The sequence below is a fragment of the Salmo salar genome, chromosome ssa01 (genome assembly GCF_905237065.1).
Source record: "Salmo salar chromosome ssa01, Ssal_v3.1, whole genome shotgun sequence".
In the NCBI taxonomy this organism is placed as follows: Eukaryota; Metazoa; Chordata; class Actinopteri; order Salmoniformes; family Salmonidae; genus Salmo; species Salmo salar.
The window spans coordinates 123,013,450-123,027,971 of record NC_059442.1 but is presented as its reverse complement, the minus strand read 5'-3'; the positions used below and the strand labels follow the sequence as shown (position 1 = coordinate 123,027,971).

The 14,522-nt window shown below is 41.4% G+C and overlaps 1 protein-coding gene across 1 annotated transcript; it reads right to left on the bottom strand.

Annotated features, from left to right (window-relative positions):
* Positions 1–955: 955 nt before the first annotated feature.
* Positions 956–11,063, bottom strand: LOC106561187 (zinc finger protein 180-like). Its single transcript, XM_014124870.2, has 2 exons — positions 10,419–11,063; positions 956–3,143 (listed from the first exon to the last, which is right to left on the bottom strand). Exons 1-2 carry the CDS (start codon positions 10,816–10,818, stop codon positions 2,254–2,256), a joined length of 1,290 nt encoding a protein of 429 aa, XP_013980345.2. The 5' UTR covers positions 10,819–11,063; the 3' UTR covers positions 956–2,253.
* Positions 11,064–14,522: the final 3,459 nt, after the last annotated feature.

Here is a 14,522-nt window from a genome sequence, read left to right as displayed (position 1 = left end):
TGTCAATATAATTGTACCAACAAATTGTCAGTTGGTTGCATAAATAATTATCATTACTAAATGTTACATGAACAGTAAAAATGAAATATTTGGTTGCATCATCATATTTTCAACAGATCTTCAATTACATTATGCTAGGTGGGATATCCCCAATGTCAAAACACAGTTTTAGCATGTCTAAATCAATAACCAATATGCAGAAACAGTTTGTGATATATTGAAAACCTAAACATAAAATGTGAAACATACACAAACGTCTGCCACAATAATCATATTACTTGCATCTTTTAAAATGCACAAGCATCAAAATTGCTGTCGTTTTGACAAGTAGCAATAAATCACTGATATCGATTAGGGGGGAAATCAGGCTGTACATGCTGTTGAAACTAACACAACTAAAAAACACATGGAAATGGGAGATATATTTTACCTCACTCGTTAGAGGACAACCAGCAGAAGACAGTCAGCTACATTTTGGAGTGATACATTTAAATGTAGGGGTCGCTAAACAAAGGAACACAACACTTATTTGTCATAACTCATCGATATCATGTTGAAATCAATTGTGCGAGAGGAGGTAGATGAGGTTGCACGTCCTGTTAAAACGAACGGCTCAAAAACCACACAGAATCTGGGAGTAATGTGTACATCCCTGGTTAGAGGACAATTTGTAGAAAACAGCTAGCTACATTTTGAAGTGTTGCATTTTGATTCCAGAGGGTCACCAACGTGGTAAGTGTAACACAATTATTTTTTTGTTAGTCACTTTTTGTTAAATCACATAAATAGTACTCTTCCATTTCAGAGGCTGGATTTTTCCCCTGAGGCTAATATCCATATCATGCTGAAATCAATAGAACAGGGGGCATACGTTTAGGGTTCTACATTGTGACATCATTCATATACTCCTACTACAATGTTAAAACATTCTACATTGTGACATCATTAAAATACTCCTACTACAATGTTAAAACATTATACATTGTGACATCATTAAAATACTCCTACTACAATGTTAAAACATTATACATTGTGACATTATTTCATTGATATCATGAAACAACTCCTTCATGTATTTTCTGATGTTTGATCAGAGATCTTTTATCAAAGTATCTCTTGTCACATTGATCACAACTATAAGGGTTCTCTCCTGTGTGTATTCTCTGGTGCAATTTTAAATCACTTAAGCTAACAAAACTCTTTTCGCAGTCAGAGCAGTGTTATCCTCTTCGGGCTAGGGGACAGTAGTCGGAAGTTTGGATAAATGCGGTGCCCAAAGTAAACTGCCTGTTAGTCAGGCCCAGAAGCTAGGATATGCATATAATTGGTAGTATTGGATAGAAAACACTCTAAAGTTTCCAAAACTGTTAAAATAATGTCTGTGAGCATAACAGAACTGATATGGCAGGCGAAAACCCGAGGACAATCCATCCAGATTTTTTTTCTTCAGCTCACCTCTGTTTACAATGGCTGGGAATGGGAATATAAAAGGAAGTCCTCCCAGATTGCAGTTCCTAGGGCTTCCACTAGATGACAACAGTCTTTAGAAAGAGTTTCAGGCTTGTTTAAAAAAAAAGAGCTAGAATTTGTAGTTTTTCTAAGTGGCTCCCATTTTGGCTGTAGTGTTTGTAGCGCGTTCCGGTGAGTGTGCGTACTTCGTTATTTATCTCCGGTAATGGTCTCCAGTATTCTCCGTCTTAAATTTGATAGTTTATTTACATAATAGGGTACCTGAGGATTGATTAAGAACATTGGTTGACTTGTTTAGAAGAAGTTTATTGGTAACTTACAGGATTTATTTGTATGCATTTTGAACTTGGGAAACCGGTGGATTACTGAGTCAAGCGCGCCATTGAAACGTACTTTTTTGGGATATAAAGAAGGACTTTGTCGAACAAAAGGACCATTTGTTATGTACCTGGGACCCTTGTGATTGCAACCAGATGAAGATCTTCAAAGGTAAATGATTTATTTTATCGCTACTTCTGCCTTTCGTGACGTATTTGCTCGGTTGGAAAATGTATGTAATGCTTTTGTGTGCAGATAATCGCATGGTGTGCTTTCGCTGTAAAACCTTTTTGAAATCTGACAACGCGGCAGGATTGAGAAGAAGTTAAGCTTTTAAATGACGTATGACACTTGTATTTTCATGAATGTTTAATATTACGGTTTCTGAAATTTGAATTTGGCGCTCTGCAATTTCACCGGATGTTGGCCAGGTGGGACAGTGGCGTCCCAATGATCTGTAAGACGTTATGATTTCTCTCCTGTGTGCGTTCTCAGGTGTACTTTCAGGCAGCTTGCCTGAATAAAACTCTTCCCACATTGAGTACAACTATATGGTTTCTCTCCTGTGTGTGTCCGCTGGTGTAATATCAGTCCATTTGGCTGAGTAAAACTCTTCCCACATTGATTACAGCTATATGGTTTCTCTCCTGTGTGTATTCTCTGGTGCATTACCAAGGAGCTTGACCGAGTGAAACTCTTCCCACATTGAGTACAGCTACATGGTTTATCTCCTGTGTGTGTTCTCTTGTGTACTTTCAGAGAGCTAGATGTAGTAAAACTCTTCCCACATTGAGTACAGCTAAATGGTTTCTCTCCTGTGTGTGTTCTCTGGTGTACCGTCAGAGAGCTAGATGTAACATAACTCTTCCCACATTGATCACAGCTATAAGATTTATCTCCTGTGTGTGTTCTCTGGTGTAAAGTCAGATAGCTAGATGTAACATAACTCTTCCCACATTGATCACAGCTATAAGGTTTCTCTGTTGTGTGTGTTTTCTGATGTTTAGTCAGATTGGAAGATGTAGTAAAACTCTTCCCACATTGAGTACAGCTATAAGATTTCTCTCCTGTGTGAATTAGCAGGTGTGTTTTCAATGAATATGATCTAGAGAAACTCATTCCACAATGAGAGCAGTGGTACGGCTTTTCTCCTGTGTGGATTCTCCGGTGTATTTCAAGTTCTGATTTAGATTTGCAGTTCTTTTCACAGTCAGAGCAGCAGTAAGGATTATTCAATGTGGGTCTCTGCTGGTGTTTCTTGAGGTGTTCTGATCTGGAGAGACTCTTCTCTGCCTCGTCAGCATCACGATGTTGTTGAGACTCCCCAGAGGACCCAGGATAGTCACATCTCTCTCCTGTGTGAACGACAAAGTTAAACAGATGGTTTAAGTCCCACAACAGCAGAAATCCATTGTTTATTTGAGGTCAAAGGTGATGCCCAGAGCGTACCCATGAAGTTGTACAACAATTGACGTCTGTTAAATTATTTGACAATTGTCTTAATACAGTCAACAATAGCAACAATAGTCATATTTTGTCTTGTTTTCACATTAGTAGTAACATCAATAACTACTGGAAGATCCTAACAGTAACACACACCTACTGTATGACCCATAACTTCACCTAACAACAACAACATAGGTAAAGTCATGGGTCCTACAGTACGTCTATGTTGTTGTTGTTAGGTAAAGTTATGGGTCCTACAGTAGGCCTATGTTGTTGTTAGGTAAAGTCATGGGTCCTACAGTAGGTCTAACAACAACATAGGCCTACTGTAGGACCCATAACTTTACCTAACAACAACAACAACATAGACGTACTGTAGGACCCATAACTTCACCTAACAACATAGACCTACTGTAGGACCCATAACTTCCTCTAACAACAACAACATAGACCTACTGTAGGACCCATAACAACAACAACATAGACCTACTGTAGGACCCATAACTTCACCTAACAACATAGACCTACTGTAGGACCCATAACTTCACCTAACAACATAGACCTACTGTAGGATGCATAACTTCACCTAACAACAACATAGACCTAATAACATAGACTCTAAAGGAGAGTCTCACTCTTGAATCAAAAGAATTTGCAAAAAACTACACTGCTCAAAAAAATAAAGGGAACACTTAAACAACACAATGTAACTCCAAGTCAATCACACTTCTGTGAAATCAAACTGTCCACTTAGGAAGCAACACTGATTGACAATAAATTTCACATGCTGTTGTGCAAATGGAATAGACAACAGGTGGAAATTATAGGCAATTAGCAAGACACCCCCAATAAAGGAGTGGTTCTGCAGGTGGGGACCACAGACCACTTCTCAGTTCCTATGCTTCCTGGCTGATGTTTTGGTCACTTTTGAATGCTGGCGGTGCTTTCACTCTAGTGGTAGCATGAGACGGAGTCTACAACCCACACAAGTGGCTCAGGTAGTGCAGCTCATCCAGGATGGCACATCAATGCGAGCTGTGGCAAGAAGGTTTGCTGTGTCTGTCAGCGTAGTGTCCAGAGCATGGAGGCGCTACCAGGAGACAGGCCAGTACATCAGGAGACGTGGAGGAGGCTGTAGGAGGGCAACAACCCAGCAGCAGGACCGCTACCTCCGCCTTTGTGCAAGGAGGGGCAGGAGAAGCACTGCCAGAGCCCTGCAAAATGACGTCCAGCGGTAGCCTGACTGCCATTAGGTACCGAGATGAGATCCTCAGACCCCTTGTGAGACCATATGCTGGTGCGGTTGGCCCTGGGTTCCTCCTAATGCAAGACAATGCTAGACCTCATGTGGCTGGAGTGTGTCAGCAGTTCCTGCAAGAGGAAGGCATTGATGCTATGGACTGGCCCGCCCGTTCCCCAGACCTGAATCCAATTGAGCACATCTGGGACATCATGTCTCGCTCCATCCACCAATGCCACGTTGCACCACAGACTGTCCAGGAGTTGGCGGATGCTTTAGTCCAGGTCTGGGAGGAGATCCCTCAGGAGACCATCCGCCACCTCATCAGGAGCATGCCCAGGCATTGTAGGGAAGTCATACAGGCACGTGGAGGCCACACACACTACTGAGCCTCATTTTGACTTGTTTTAAGGACATTACATCAAAGTTGGATCAGCCTGTAGTGTGGTTTTCCACTTTACTTTTGAGTGTGACTCCAAATCCAGACCTCCATGGGTTGATAAATTGGATTTCCATTGATTATTTTTGTGTGATTTTGTTGTCAGCACATTCAACTATGTAAAGAAAAAAGTATTTAATAAGATTATTTCTTTCATTCAGATCTAGGATGTGTTGTTTAAGTGTTCCCTTTATTTTTTTGAGCAGTATATTTGACAGAGGAGATGGGGTACAAAAATCAAGAAATGAACTCTCAAGGACAGTCTAGCAAAATCCAAGCATTCTTGCATTCTTACTAAACTCTGATTTACCTCCCCAAAATACTCCTTCACAACGTCTATTTGCACCTCCGTCCATTTGGACCTACAAATGTAATGGCTGTGCTCAATGCAATGGCACTTATAAATATAGATCCTTCAAACACCCCCAAACAGGGAAACAGATCCCAATCAAAGGTGTTATCACGTGCACCACTAAGGCAGTTATTTATCTTAGAACTTTTTGGAAGCGAACCCCTTGATTTTGTCCCTACATTATATTGGCATCGAACACGCCACCCTCCCTAGGAGAGGGGGTGACCTCGACGATTTATTGTTAAAAACAAGAGGCTGCCTGGATCTTTAATTTAAAGAGCCTTGCTCCCGTCAGTCTCAACGTAGCCATTATTGTAATATTGCTATTCATTGTAAATGTTTGGAGTTCTATGGAGCCATATTGTATCTATGACCGTATGCTATACATTTATGTTTTTATGTGTTCTATTTATATCTGTAAATTAACCAATGATATCAGGCCACACTCGGACATGATTACAGACACCTGTGTGTGTCCTTTGACACAATATAAACCAGTTACCTGCAGTGTTTGTCATTATACCCTGATGAAGACAGCTTGTCTGTGGAAATGTTGGTTATTAGGTTATTAAATTATTGCATCTGAGCTCCTAGAGTGTGAGGTTCTCCTTTTCTTTTTCAGGCCACCGGGGTCTGACAACTTGGATGGCAAATTACTGAGGATAATAGCGGACGACATTGCCAGTCCTATTTGCCATATCTTCAATATAAGCCTACTAGAAAGTGAGAAAACCCTACCTTGTAACAACACAACTGATTTGCTCAAACGCATTAAGGAAATAAATTAAACAAATTGAACTTTTAATTATTAATTTTTCTGTGACAAATGGTGAATTAGTTATTGATTTATACCGCTTTTAAATGGCATTTTATAGATTTTATGTATTTCTATAAAATCAAAACTGGAATTTTTATTCAAAACAAAGATTGTAAAAGTATGCTAGACATTTATAGAATAAAACATACCTAGTTTGATGTTTTTGTGACAATCAATGAATTAGTTATTGATTTTTACAATTTTAAATGGCTTTTGGCCAATGTCTGTTGAATGTCTGAATGTGTAAATATAAATCCAACTTTACCTTGGTCTGAACTTTCATTGTCTAGGTCTCATTTTTAGCCATCTTACTCATTGCTAAAGCCAGGACATTGTTTGTGATTAGTTAACTATGAGAACCACACAAAGTCCATGGGGTGATCACGCTCTACAACTAAGGGTCAGTTTAGTTGGCGCAACGTAAGACAGTCTCATGTTCCAATTGTTTGTTTTAGTAGCATGAATTGTTCCTGGTCACACCAAGGTGAAGAGCGGAATAGTTGAAGGAATGATGTAATGTAATGGCATTGAAAACATTTGAAAAAAGGAGAATAGCTGTGTTTGAATACCCATACTAACATACTGTAACTACATTCTTAATGAGTATATACTACATACTATTAGTTAATTGTAGTATACTATAACTACATACTTAATGAGTATATACTACATACTATTAGTTCATTGTAGTATACTGTAACTACATACTTAATGAGTATATACTACATACTATTAGTTAATTGTAGTAAACTGTCGCTCTTCTCCTGTCTACCGGAAGTTTATGCTGTTGCTATGCAACCTCTTGCTAGCTAGCTAGTTAGCATAACACATTACTAGTTAGACATTTTACGACTTCGGGTGCGTTTTTAAATTAGATCTTGAATACCAGAGTGCCTCATAAATTCAGAGCGTTGTCAGATTGTCCGTTTGTAAATTCAGCCCGTTTCGCTCTCGGAGCCACTGGACGCTCCGGCCGAGGAGTTGGGTTGATTTGACCGTTCTGACCTTAGCTTGCTAGCTAAGGCTAAGCTAAGGTCCAGACACAAATGAGACTCTGCCCATTTTACTCGCCCTAGCAGAGCTGGTTAGGCAGTTTTCATGTTATCCAGAGTGACTGTAACTGTGCTGCTGGAAAACATTTAAATTACGTTTTTTTGCCTATGTTTACTGACACCTGGACATATTCAACGGGTGTTGAGCGCTAGTAAATTCATTATTCTGCTCTCTGGTACTTAGACGAGAGAGCTCTGAAATCAGAGTAGATAGCCAGAGCGAATTTATGAAAGCACCCGAATGTCCATTGAGAAAGCACAACGACTATACCGTTTAGCTATATTTACTATACCGATGTCAACAACTACAGACCAGTATCCCTTCTTTCTTTTCTCTCCAAAACTCTTGAACGTGCCGTCCTTGGCCAGCTCTCCTGCTATCTCTCTCAGAATGACCTTCTTGATCCTAATCAGTCAGGTTTCAAGACTGGGCATTCAACTGAGACTGCTCTTCTCTGTGTCACGGAGGCTCTCCGCACTGCTAAAGCTAACTCTCTCTCCTCTGCTCTCATCCTTCTAGACCTATCTGCTGCCTTTGATACTGTGAACCATCAGATCCTCCTCTCCACCCTCTCCGAGTTGGGCATCTCCGGCGCGGCCCATGCTTGGATTGCGTCCTACCTGACAGGTCGCTCCTACCAGGTGGCGTGGCGAGAATCTGTCTCCGCACCATGCGCTCTCACCACTGGTGTCCCCCAGGGCTCTGTTCTAGGCCCTCTCCTATTCTCGCTATACACCAAGTCACTTAGCTCTGTCATATCCTCACATGGTCTCTCCTATCATTGCTATGCAGACGACACACAATTAATCTTCTCCTTTCCCCCTTCTGATAACCAGGCGGCGAATCGCATCTCTGCATGTCTGTCAGACATATCAGTGTGGATGACGGATCACCAGCTCAAGCTGAACCTCGGCAAGACGGAGCTGCTCTTCCTCCCGGGGAAGGACTGCCCGTTCCATGATCTCGCCATCACGGTTGACAACTCCCTTGTGTCCTCCTCCCAGAGTGCTAAGAACCTTGGCGTGATCCTGGACAACACCCTGTCGTTCTCCACTAACATCAAGGCGGTGACCCGATCCTGTAGGTTCATGCTCTACAACATTCGCAGAGTACGACCCTGCCTCACACAGGAAGCGGCGCAGGTCCTAATCCAGGCACTTGTCATCTCCCGTCTGGATTACTGCAACTCGCTGTTGGCTGGGCTCCCTGCCTGTGCCATTAAACCCCTACAACTCATCCAGAACGCCGCAGCCCGTCTGGTGTTCAACCTTCCCAAGTTCTCTCACGTCACCCCGCTCCTCCGCTCTCTCCACTGGCTTCCAGTTGAAGCTCGCATCCGCTACAAGACCATGGTGATTGCCTACGGAGCTGTGAAGGGAACAGCACCTCCATACCTTCAGGCTCTGATCAGGCCCTACACCCAAACAAGGGCACTGCGTTCATCCACCACTGGCCTGCTGGCCCCCCTACCTCTGAGGAAGCACAGTTCCCGCTCAGCCCAGTCAAAACTGTTCGCTGCTCTGGCACCCCAATGGTGGAACAAGCTCCCTCACGACGCCAGGACAGCGGAGTCAATCACCACCTTCCGGAGACACCTGAAACCCCACCTCTTTAAGGAATACCTAGGATAGGATAAAGTAATCCTTCTAACCCCCCCCTTAAAAGATTTAGATGCACTATTGTAAAGTGGTTGTTCCACTGGATATCATAAGGTGAATGCACCATTTTGTAAGTCGCTCTGGATAAGAGCGTCTGCTAAATGACGTAAATGTAAATGTAAATGTAGCTAAGCTAAGAATGAAGGGAATAAGTCAATAAACGTTGGATAGTTAGTTAGATAGAATATAGTTCATATACTGCCAAGTTTGATGTATAAGTAGCCAACTAACGTTAGGTAGCTAGTTAACATACCGGTACATACCGCTGTAATAATATGCTAACAAATTGTCAGCCAAAATAACGGGTAAGGTAACTTATTTGGAAAGTCATTACTTTATTACATTGCTCAACATTTTCTTAACATTTGTCATAATTTGTTAAAACAATGAATTTGTATCGGCTCTCGTTTTACTTCGGCTGCATATTTTCCGCCATTTTCTTCAAATATGAAAACAATGTGAAGCCACGCCCATTTCCTGAAGAATTGCATTAGGGGCCCTAATGTACTGCGTGTTTACGTCATTATGGCGAATTTTGGTACGACATCCGGGAACTTTTGGCATACTAACTACATCATACTATGACCAATAAGCATACTATATACTCGATTAACATCACAAATAGTACGGTTAGTATGAGTATTTTAACACAGCTAATGACTTATCAACAGCTTTAACAATTTGACCCCGACAGGAAATCTACACTGGCAGTTATAGAAAGACCCATTTACTATATAACCATTGACTCTTGAAGAATATAACTTATAAATGCCTCAAAAGTTTCAACTTTATTACCTCACCAGAAACCAAAACATAAGCTCGTATAACGCCACTGTTTGTAAACAAGCACTGTATAGCGTCGACATATGGTAAAAACTATAATTTTGACCTCATGGATGGCCAGTCCTTGTATTTATAGTGTATTGAATTCAGGGGGTAGCCCTGAGCTGAACTCAAACCTGGGTCCAGCAACTGTCAAGCCAACACCTTATAACTGTTACGCCAAGATGTCTGAACTTCTTAACGAGGTCGCTAGGTGTTGGGTTACGGTTGCAACAATAGCTTTCTCTATGAATTTGAGAGTGGTTACATTTCTCCAGCCCCATCCCTCAGCTGTTTACCAAACCAAGTCTCAGGGCAAACATTTTGTTGCCGTTTAAATCCTAGGTTGCCCCTTTAAAAAAGCCACACAACAATCAATCAACCAATCTGCAGTTCAAACAATAACAAAGATGTAATTCCACCACTGTTTGGTTATAGAGATGATGGGGCTGGAGAAATGTAACTACTCTCAAATTCATAGACGGACCTACTGATGCAAGGACTGACCATCCATGATATCAACATTATAGTTTTAACCATGTTTTGAGTGTTTACAGTGTTTGTTTATCATTTAAATTGTTTCTAAACATTGGAGTAAAAAAAGCTTATTTGGGGTTCTGATGGGGTAAACAGTTGAACTAAGCTCATGAGGCATGAGTTATATTCTTACAGAATCAATGGCTATAAATAAATCATTTGAAAAGTCTAAATATGGATGTAGCTATTGCATATTTACCCTTTAACACCACATATCAGTTCAACAACTGCAGAGTTTGTGCCTCTGCTTTTAAGACAGTACTTACTAGTGTTAATCAGGGCCCGTTTATCGTTAGAACCATTGGATGCCTTAACATGCCTTTGGGAAACCGAGCCCAGATATCCAGTTTCATCCTCGTCTTCTTCCAATGTGACAGTGATCTCCTCCTCCTCCTCCTCCTCCTTCACCCCAAAAACTGAATCCTCCTCTTTCTCTTCCTCTTTTTTAACTGTAACATCCTCCTCCTCTTTCACTCTGAACGTGTCTTCCTCTTGTTTAACTGAAACGTTTTTCTCTTCTTCTTTCACTGTAATAGCCTCACCCTCTACTTGTTTTTGTATTGTAACATCCTCTTCCTCCTCTTTCACGACAACGTTCAGCCACAGTCCCTCTTTCTCCGTCCAGCAGACCTCTTCTTTAGCAGGAGAGAAGCTAAGTGAGCTCATGGTCGGAGATGCTAGCTAGCTAGGCTAATGCTAACTTAACCAGCCCGCTAATACCAACAACACCGTAAATATGAAATTGAAACGGATAACTAACTAGACGACAGAAGTGGGTTTAAAACACAGTGGCTATACACTGAAGCGTCTAAAGAGCTTTATTGGTTCGGCTATTTTGTCTAGCAAGCTACGGAGGTCGCTGACGAACTGTTGCTGCTGTTGAAAGAAGCGTTCCGTCCACTAGATTATACGTCACACAGCAGCATCGCCTTAAAGCCGCACATTATGTATTGTTACACCATGTAGGAGCAGTATAGAAATAGTTTGTTTATTATATACATCTACATGATGTATTGTTACACCATGTAGCAGCAGTATAGAAATAGTTTGTTCATTATATACATCTACATGATGTATTGTTACACCATGTAGGAGCAGTATAGACCTAGTCTGTTCATTATATACATCTACATGATGTATTGTTACACCATGTAGGAGCAGTATAGACCTACAGTAGCTGGCTACTTATTTAGATGTTGTTTGACTGAATGAAACTGCCTTAAATGTGCTGTAGTAAACATTTTTCATTCGCACTAATCAACCAACACATTCCTGTCTTTGTATGTCTCAATATAATAGTATGATTTAATTAAATCCATTTAAAAATAATATTTGTCTGAAAATAAAATATGATCCTCAACTGCGTTTCCCTCCAGTCTTTCAGGCGATGCTTCCAGCGTGACGTATAATCTAGTGGACGGTTCTTCATAAACAGCTCGTCAACCACTTCGGTAGCTTGCTAGCCGACATAGCCGAAAGATTCAAGCTCTTTATACGCTTTCGGTCTATATTAGCTTATGTGTTTTAGACACACTTCTGTCGTATCTACTTGTTAACCTATTACATTTAATATTACGTTATTTTTTATTAGTCTGCTATAGTAGCTGGCTGGTTAAGTTAGCACTAGCCTGGTCGCTAATGATAGCTAGCTAGATAACATCCCCGAACATGAGCTCCCTAAACTACTCCCCTCCTGTTAAAGATGAGGTCTGCTGGACGGGGGAAGAAGCTCTGGGGCTGAACATTGTCGTGAAAGAGGAGAAGGAAGAGGAGGATGTCATAGTTAAAAAAGAAGTAGAGGGTGAGGCTGTTACAGTGAAAGAAGAGGAAGACGCGTTCAGAGTGGAAGAGAAAGAGGAGGATTCAGTTTATGGAGTGAAGAAGGAAGGGGAGATTACTGTCACATTGAAAGATGAAGAGGAGGAGATAGGAGATCCGATTAACACCAGTAAGTACCGCCTTCAATTTGTTTTTAACTTTGTATATTCGGAGTTGGCTCGTCAATACCTCTTCAACGGAGGGCCCTAGGATGATGGCTGATATGTCTAGAATCAGACGACGTAGAGAACAAGCTACCCCTTGTTTTCTCCGTCCCGTTTCCAAAAAGTGACTTAACATATAGTTGAGAAGGGTCTATCTGGGGGGGCACGTCATGTAGTGATTTTAATGTAGTGATGTTTTACTACACACCGTGCCCCCCAATAGTGCCATGTGAGAGTTGGGTTGGCTACACCAAAGATTATGGATATACTGACAAGATGTCTCTCCGCCCTAACAAGGGGAGTTGTTATTCACAAAGCTGCACTGCGGGTTGTCTCGCTCCCGCCTACCATTTCTTTGGATTGGTGGATACATCTTATTATTGTAATCTATTGTTTATATTCTATGAGGGTTGTTATCGTCAACCGCCTGTATTCAATGGAGAGAGATGCTAAGCTACTAGCATGAATATGCATAGCGATCTGGAGACAACTACTATAGTGTTTTTATCAAAGTTGTCGGTATGTCACCTGTCCACATAACAACTTAATCATTACGAAACTTATGTTAGCTCAAGTAAACCTCACGTAGCAAATAAGCCATTCGTTTTGTTGTTGACCAAATTCGACACTTTGGGTTGATAGTTGTTTCCACTTGGATACAACCTACTGTAGCCTACTGGCATGACCTAGCGAGTTACAATCTACTGTAGCCTACTGGCATGACCAAGCGAGTTACAACCTACTGTAGCCTACTGGCATGACCTAGCGAGTTACAATCTACTGTAGCCTAGTGGCATGACCTACAGAGATACAACCACTGGTATGCAATCATTTCTAAACTTTTTTTCTCACTTTTATGGGGTATTGTGATGTCATTATGAGGTATTGTCTGAAAATTGATAATAATTTTTTTTTAAATCCATTTTAGAATAAGGTTGTAACTTAACAAAATGTGTAAAAAGGGAATGGGTCTGAATGCATGTATGTTGTATGTTCTAGGGCAGATAAAAAAAAGTATTTTCTTTCTACCAATTGATTGGTTGAAATGTTATGTGTATTATTTCATATTGACAAACCCCATGTGTTTAATAAAATCAACTGTATGTGCAGAACTTGAACTGAACTGATGCTTCAAGCGTTTGATTAAATAATTAACACACAAATGACTTGAGGATGCCAGAGATTAATATAACCAGAAGAAAATAAACAATTCCCGACCTGCTGCTGGCCTTCGTAAATTCTGACATTATGCTGCTGAAGTTTCTGGTAAAATTGGCAAACTCTTTCCATTTGTAGTGCCAATTTATCTGACCATTTCTACCGATCCTGCGTGCCAGTTATGAACGAGGTACAACATCTGTTTGGCCCCACCCCTTCCTGGGTCAGTGAAGTGCGATTTTAAATTTAAGGAATATATCCGAGTCTCACGCTCATCACCTGTGGAAGGCGGGGCTTCCAGCGAGGTGTGGATTTAATAGTATGTTGTCCATAGTTTCCCTCCTTCAGGGAACAGTAGTTATAGTCACAATGTTAAGCTTGTCATATGATGATCTTCAACTTAAATACTGGATCTTGCTGTCGAACAGTTTTTGTATTCAGATCTCTGAAATGCTCTCTAACTACATAACATTTAGTGTCTCCTTATATTACGCTGGGAAAACAGTTTTCATGGTCACAGAAATCCTAAATCATTTCAGTTTGCTAAATCCAATGGTTCTAACCTAGAGCCACCTTAACTTTATGATGCCCAACTCGGAGAGGGTGGAGAGGAGGATCTGATGGTTCACAGTATCAAAGGCAGCAGATAGGTCTAGAAGGATGAGAGCAGAGGAGAGAGAGTTAGCTTTAGCAGTGAGGAGAGCCTCTGTGACACAGAGAAGAGCAGTCTCAGTTGAATGACCAGTCTTGCAACCTGACTGATTTGGATCAAGAAGGTCATTCTGAGAGAGATAGCAAGAGAGCTGGCCAAGGACGGCACGCTCAAGAGTTTTGGAGAGAAAAGAAAGAAGGGATACTGGTCTTTAGTTGTTGCAATCGGAGGGATCGAGTGTAGGTTTTTGGAGAAGGGGTGCAACTCTCGCGCTCTTGAAGACAGAAGGGACGTAGCAGCGGTCAAGAATGAGTTGATGAGCGAGGTGAGGTAAGGGAGAAGGTCCCCGGAAATTGTCTGGAGGGGATAGGGTCAAGTGGGCAGGTTGTTGGGCGGCCGGCCGTCACAAGTCGCAAGATTTCATCTGGCGAGAGAGGGGAGAAAGAGGTCAAAGCATAGGGTAGGGCAATGTGAGCAGGACCAGCGGTGTCGTTTGACTTAACAAACGAGGATCGGATGTCGTCGACCTTCTTTTCAAAATGGTTGACGAAGTCATCTGCAGAGATGGAGGATGGGGG

Bases quoted from the DNA above. Each gene is read 5' to 3' on its own strand.
- LOC106561187 (XM_014124870.2), bottom strand. From the start codon at position 10,818: ATGAGCTCACTTAGCTTCTCTCCTGCTAAAGAAGAGGTCTGCTGGACG. The intron at 3,144-10,418 runs GTAAGTACTGTC...TCGTTCACACAG, and splicing joins ACGGGCCCTGATTAACACTA to GAGAGAGATGTGACTATCCT.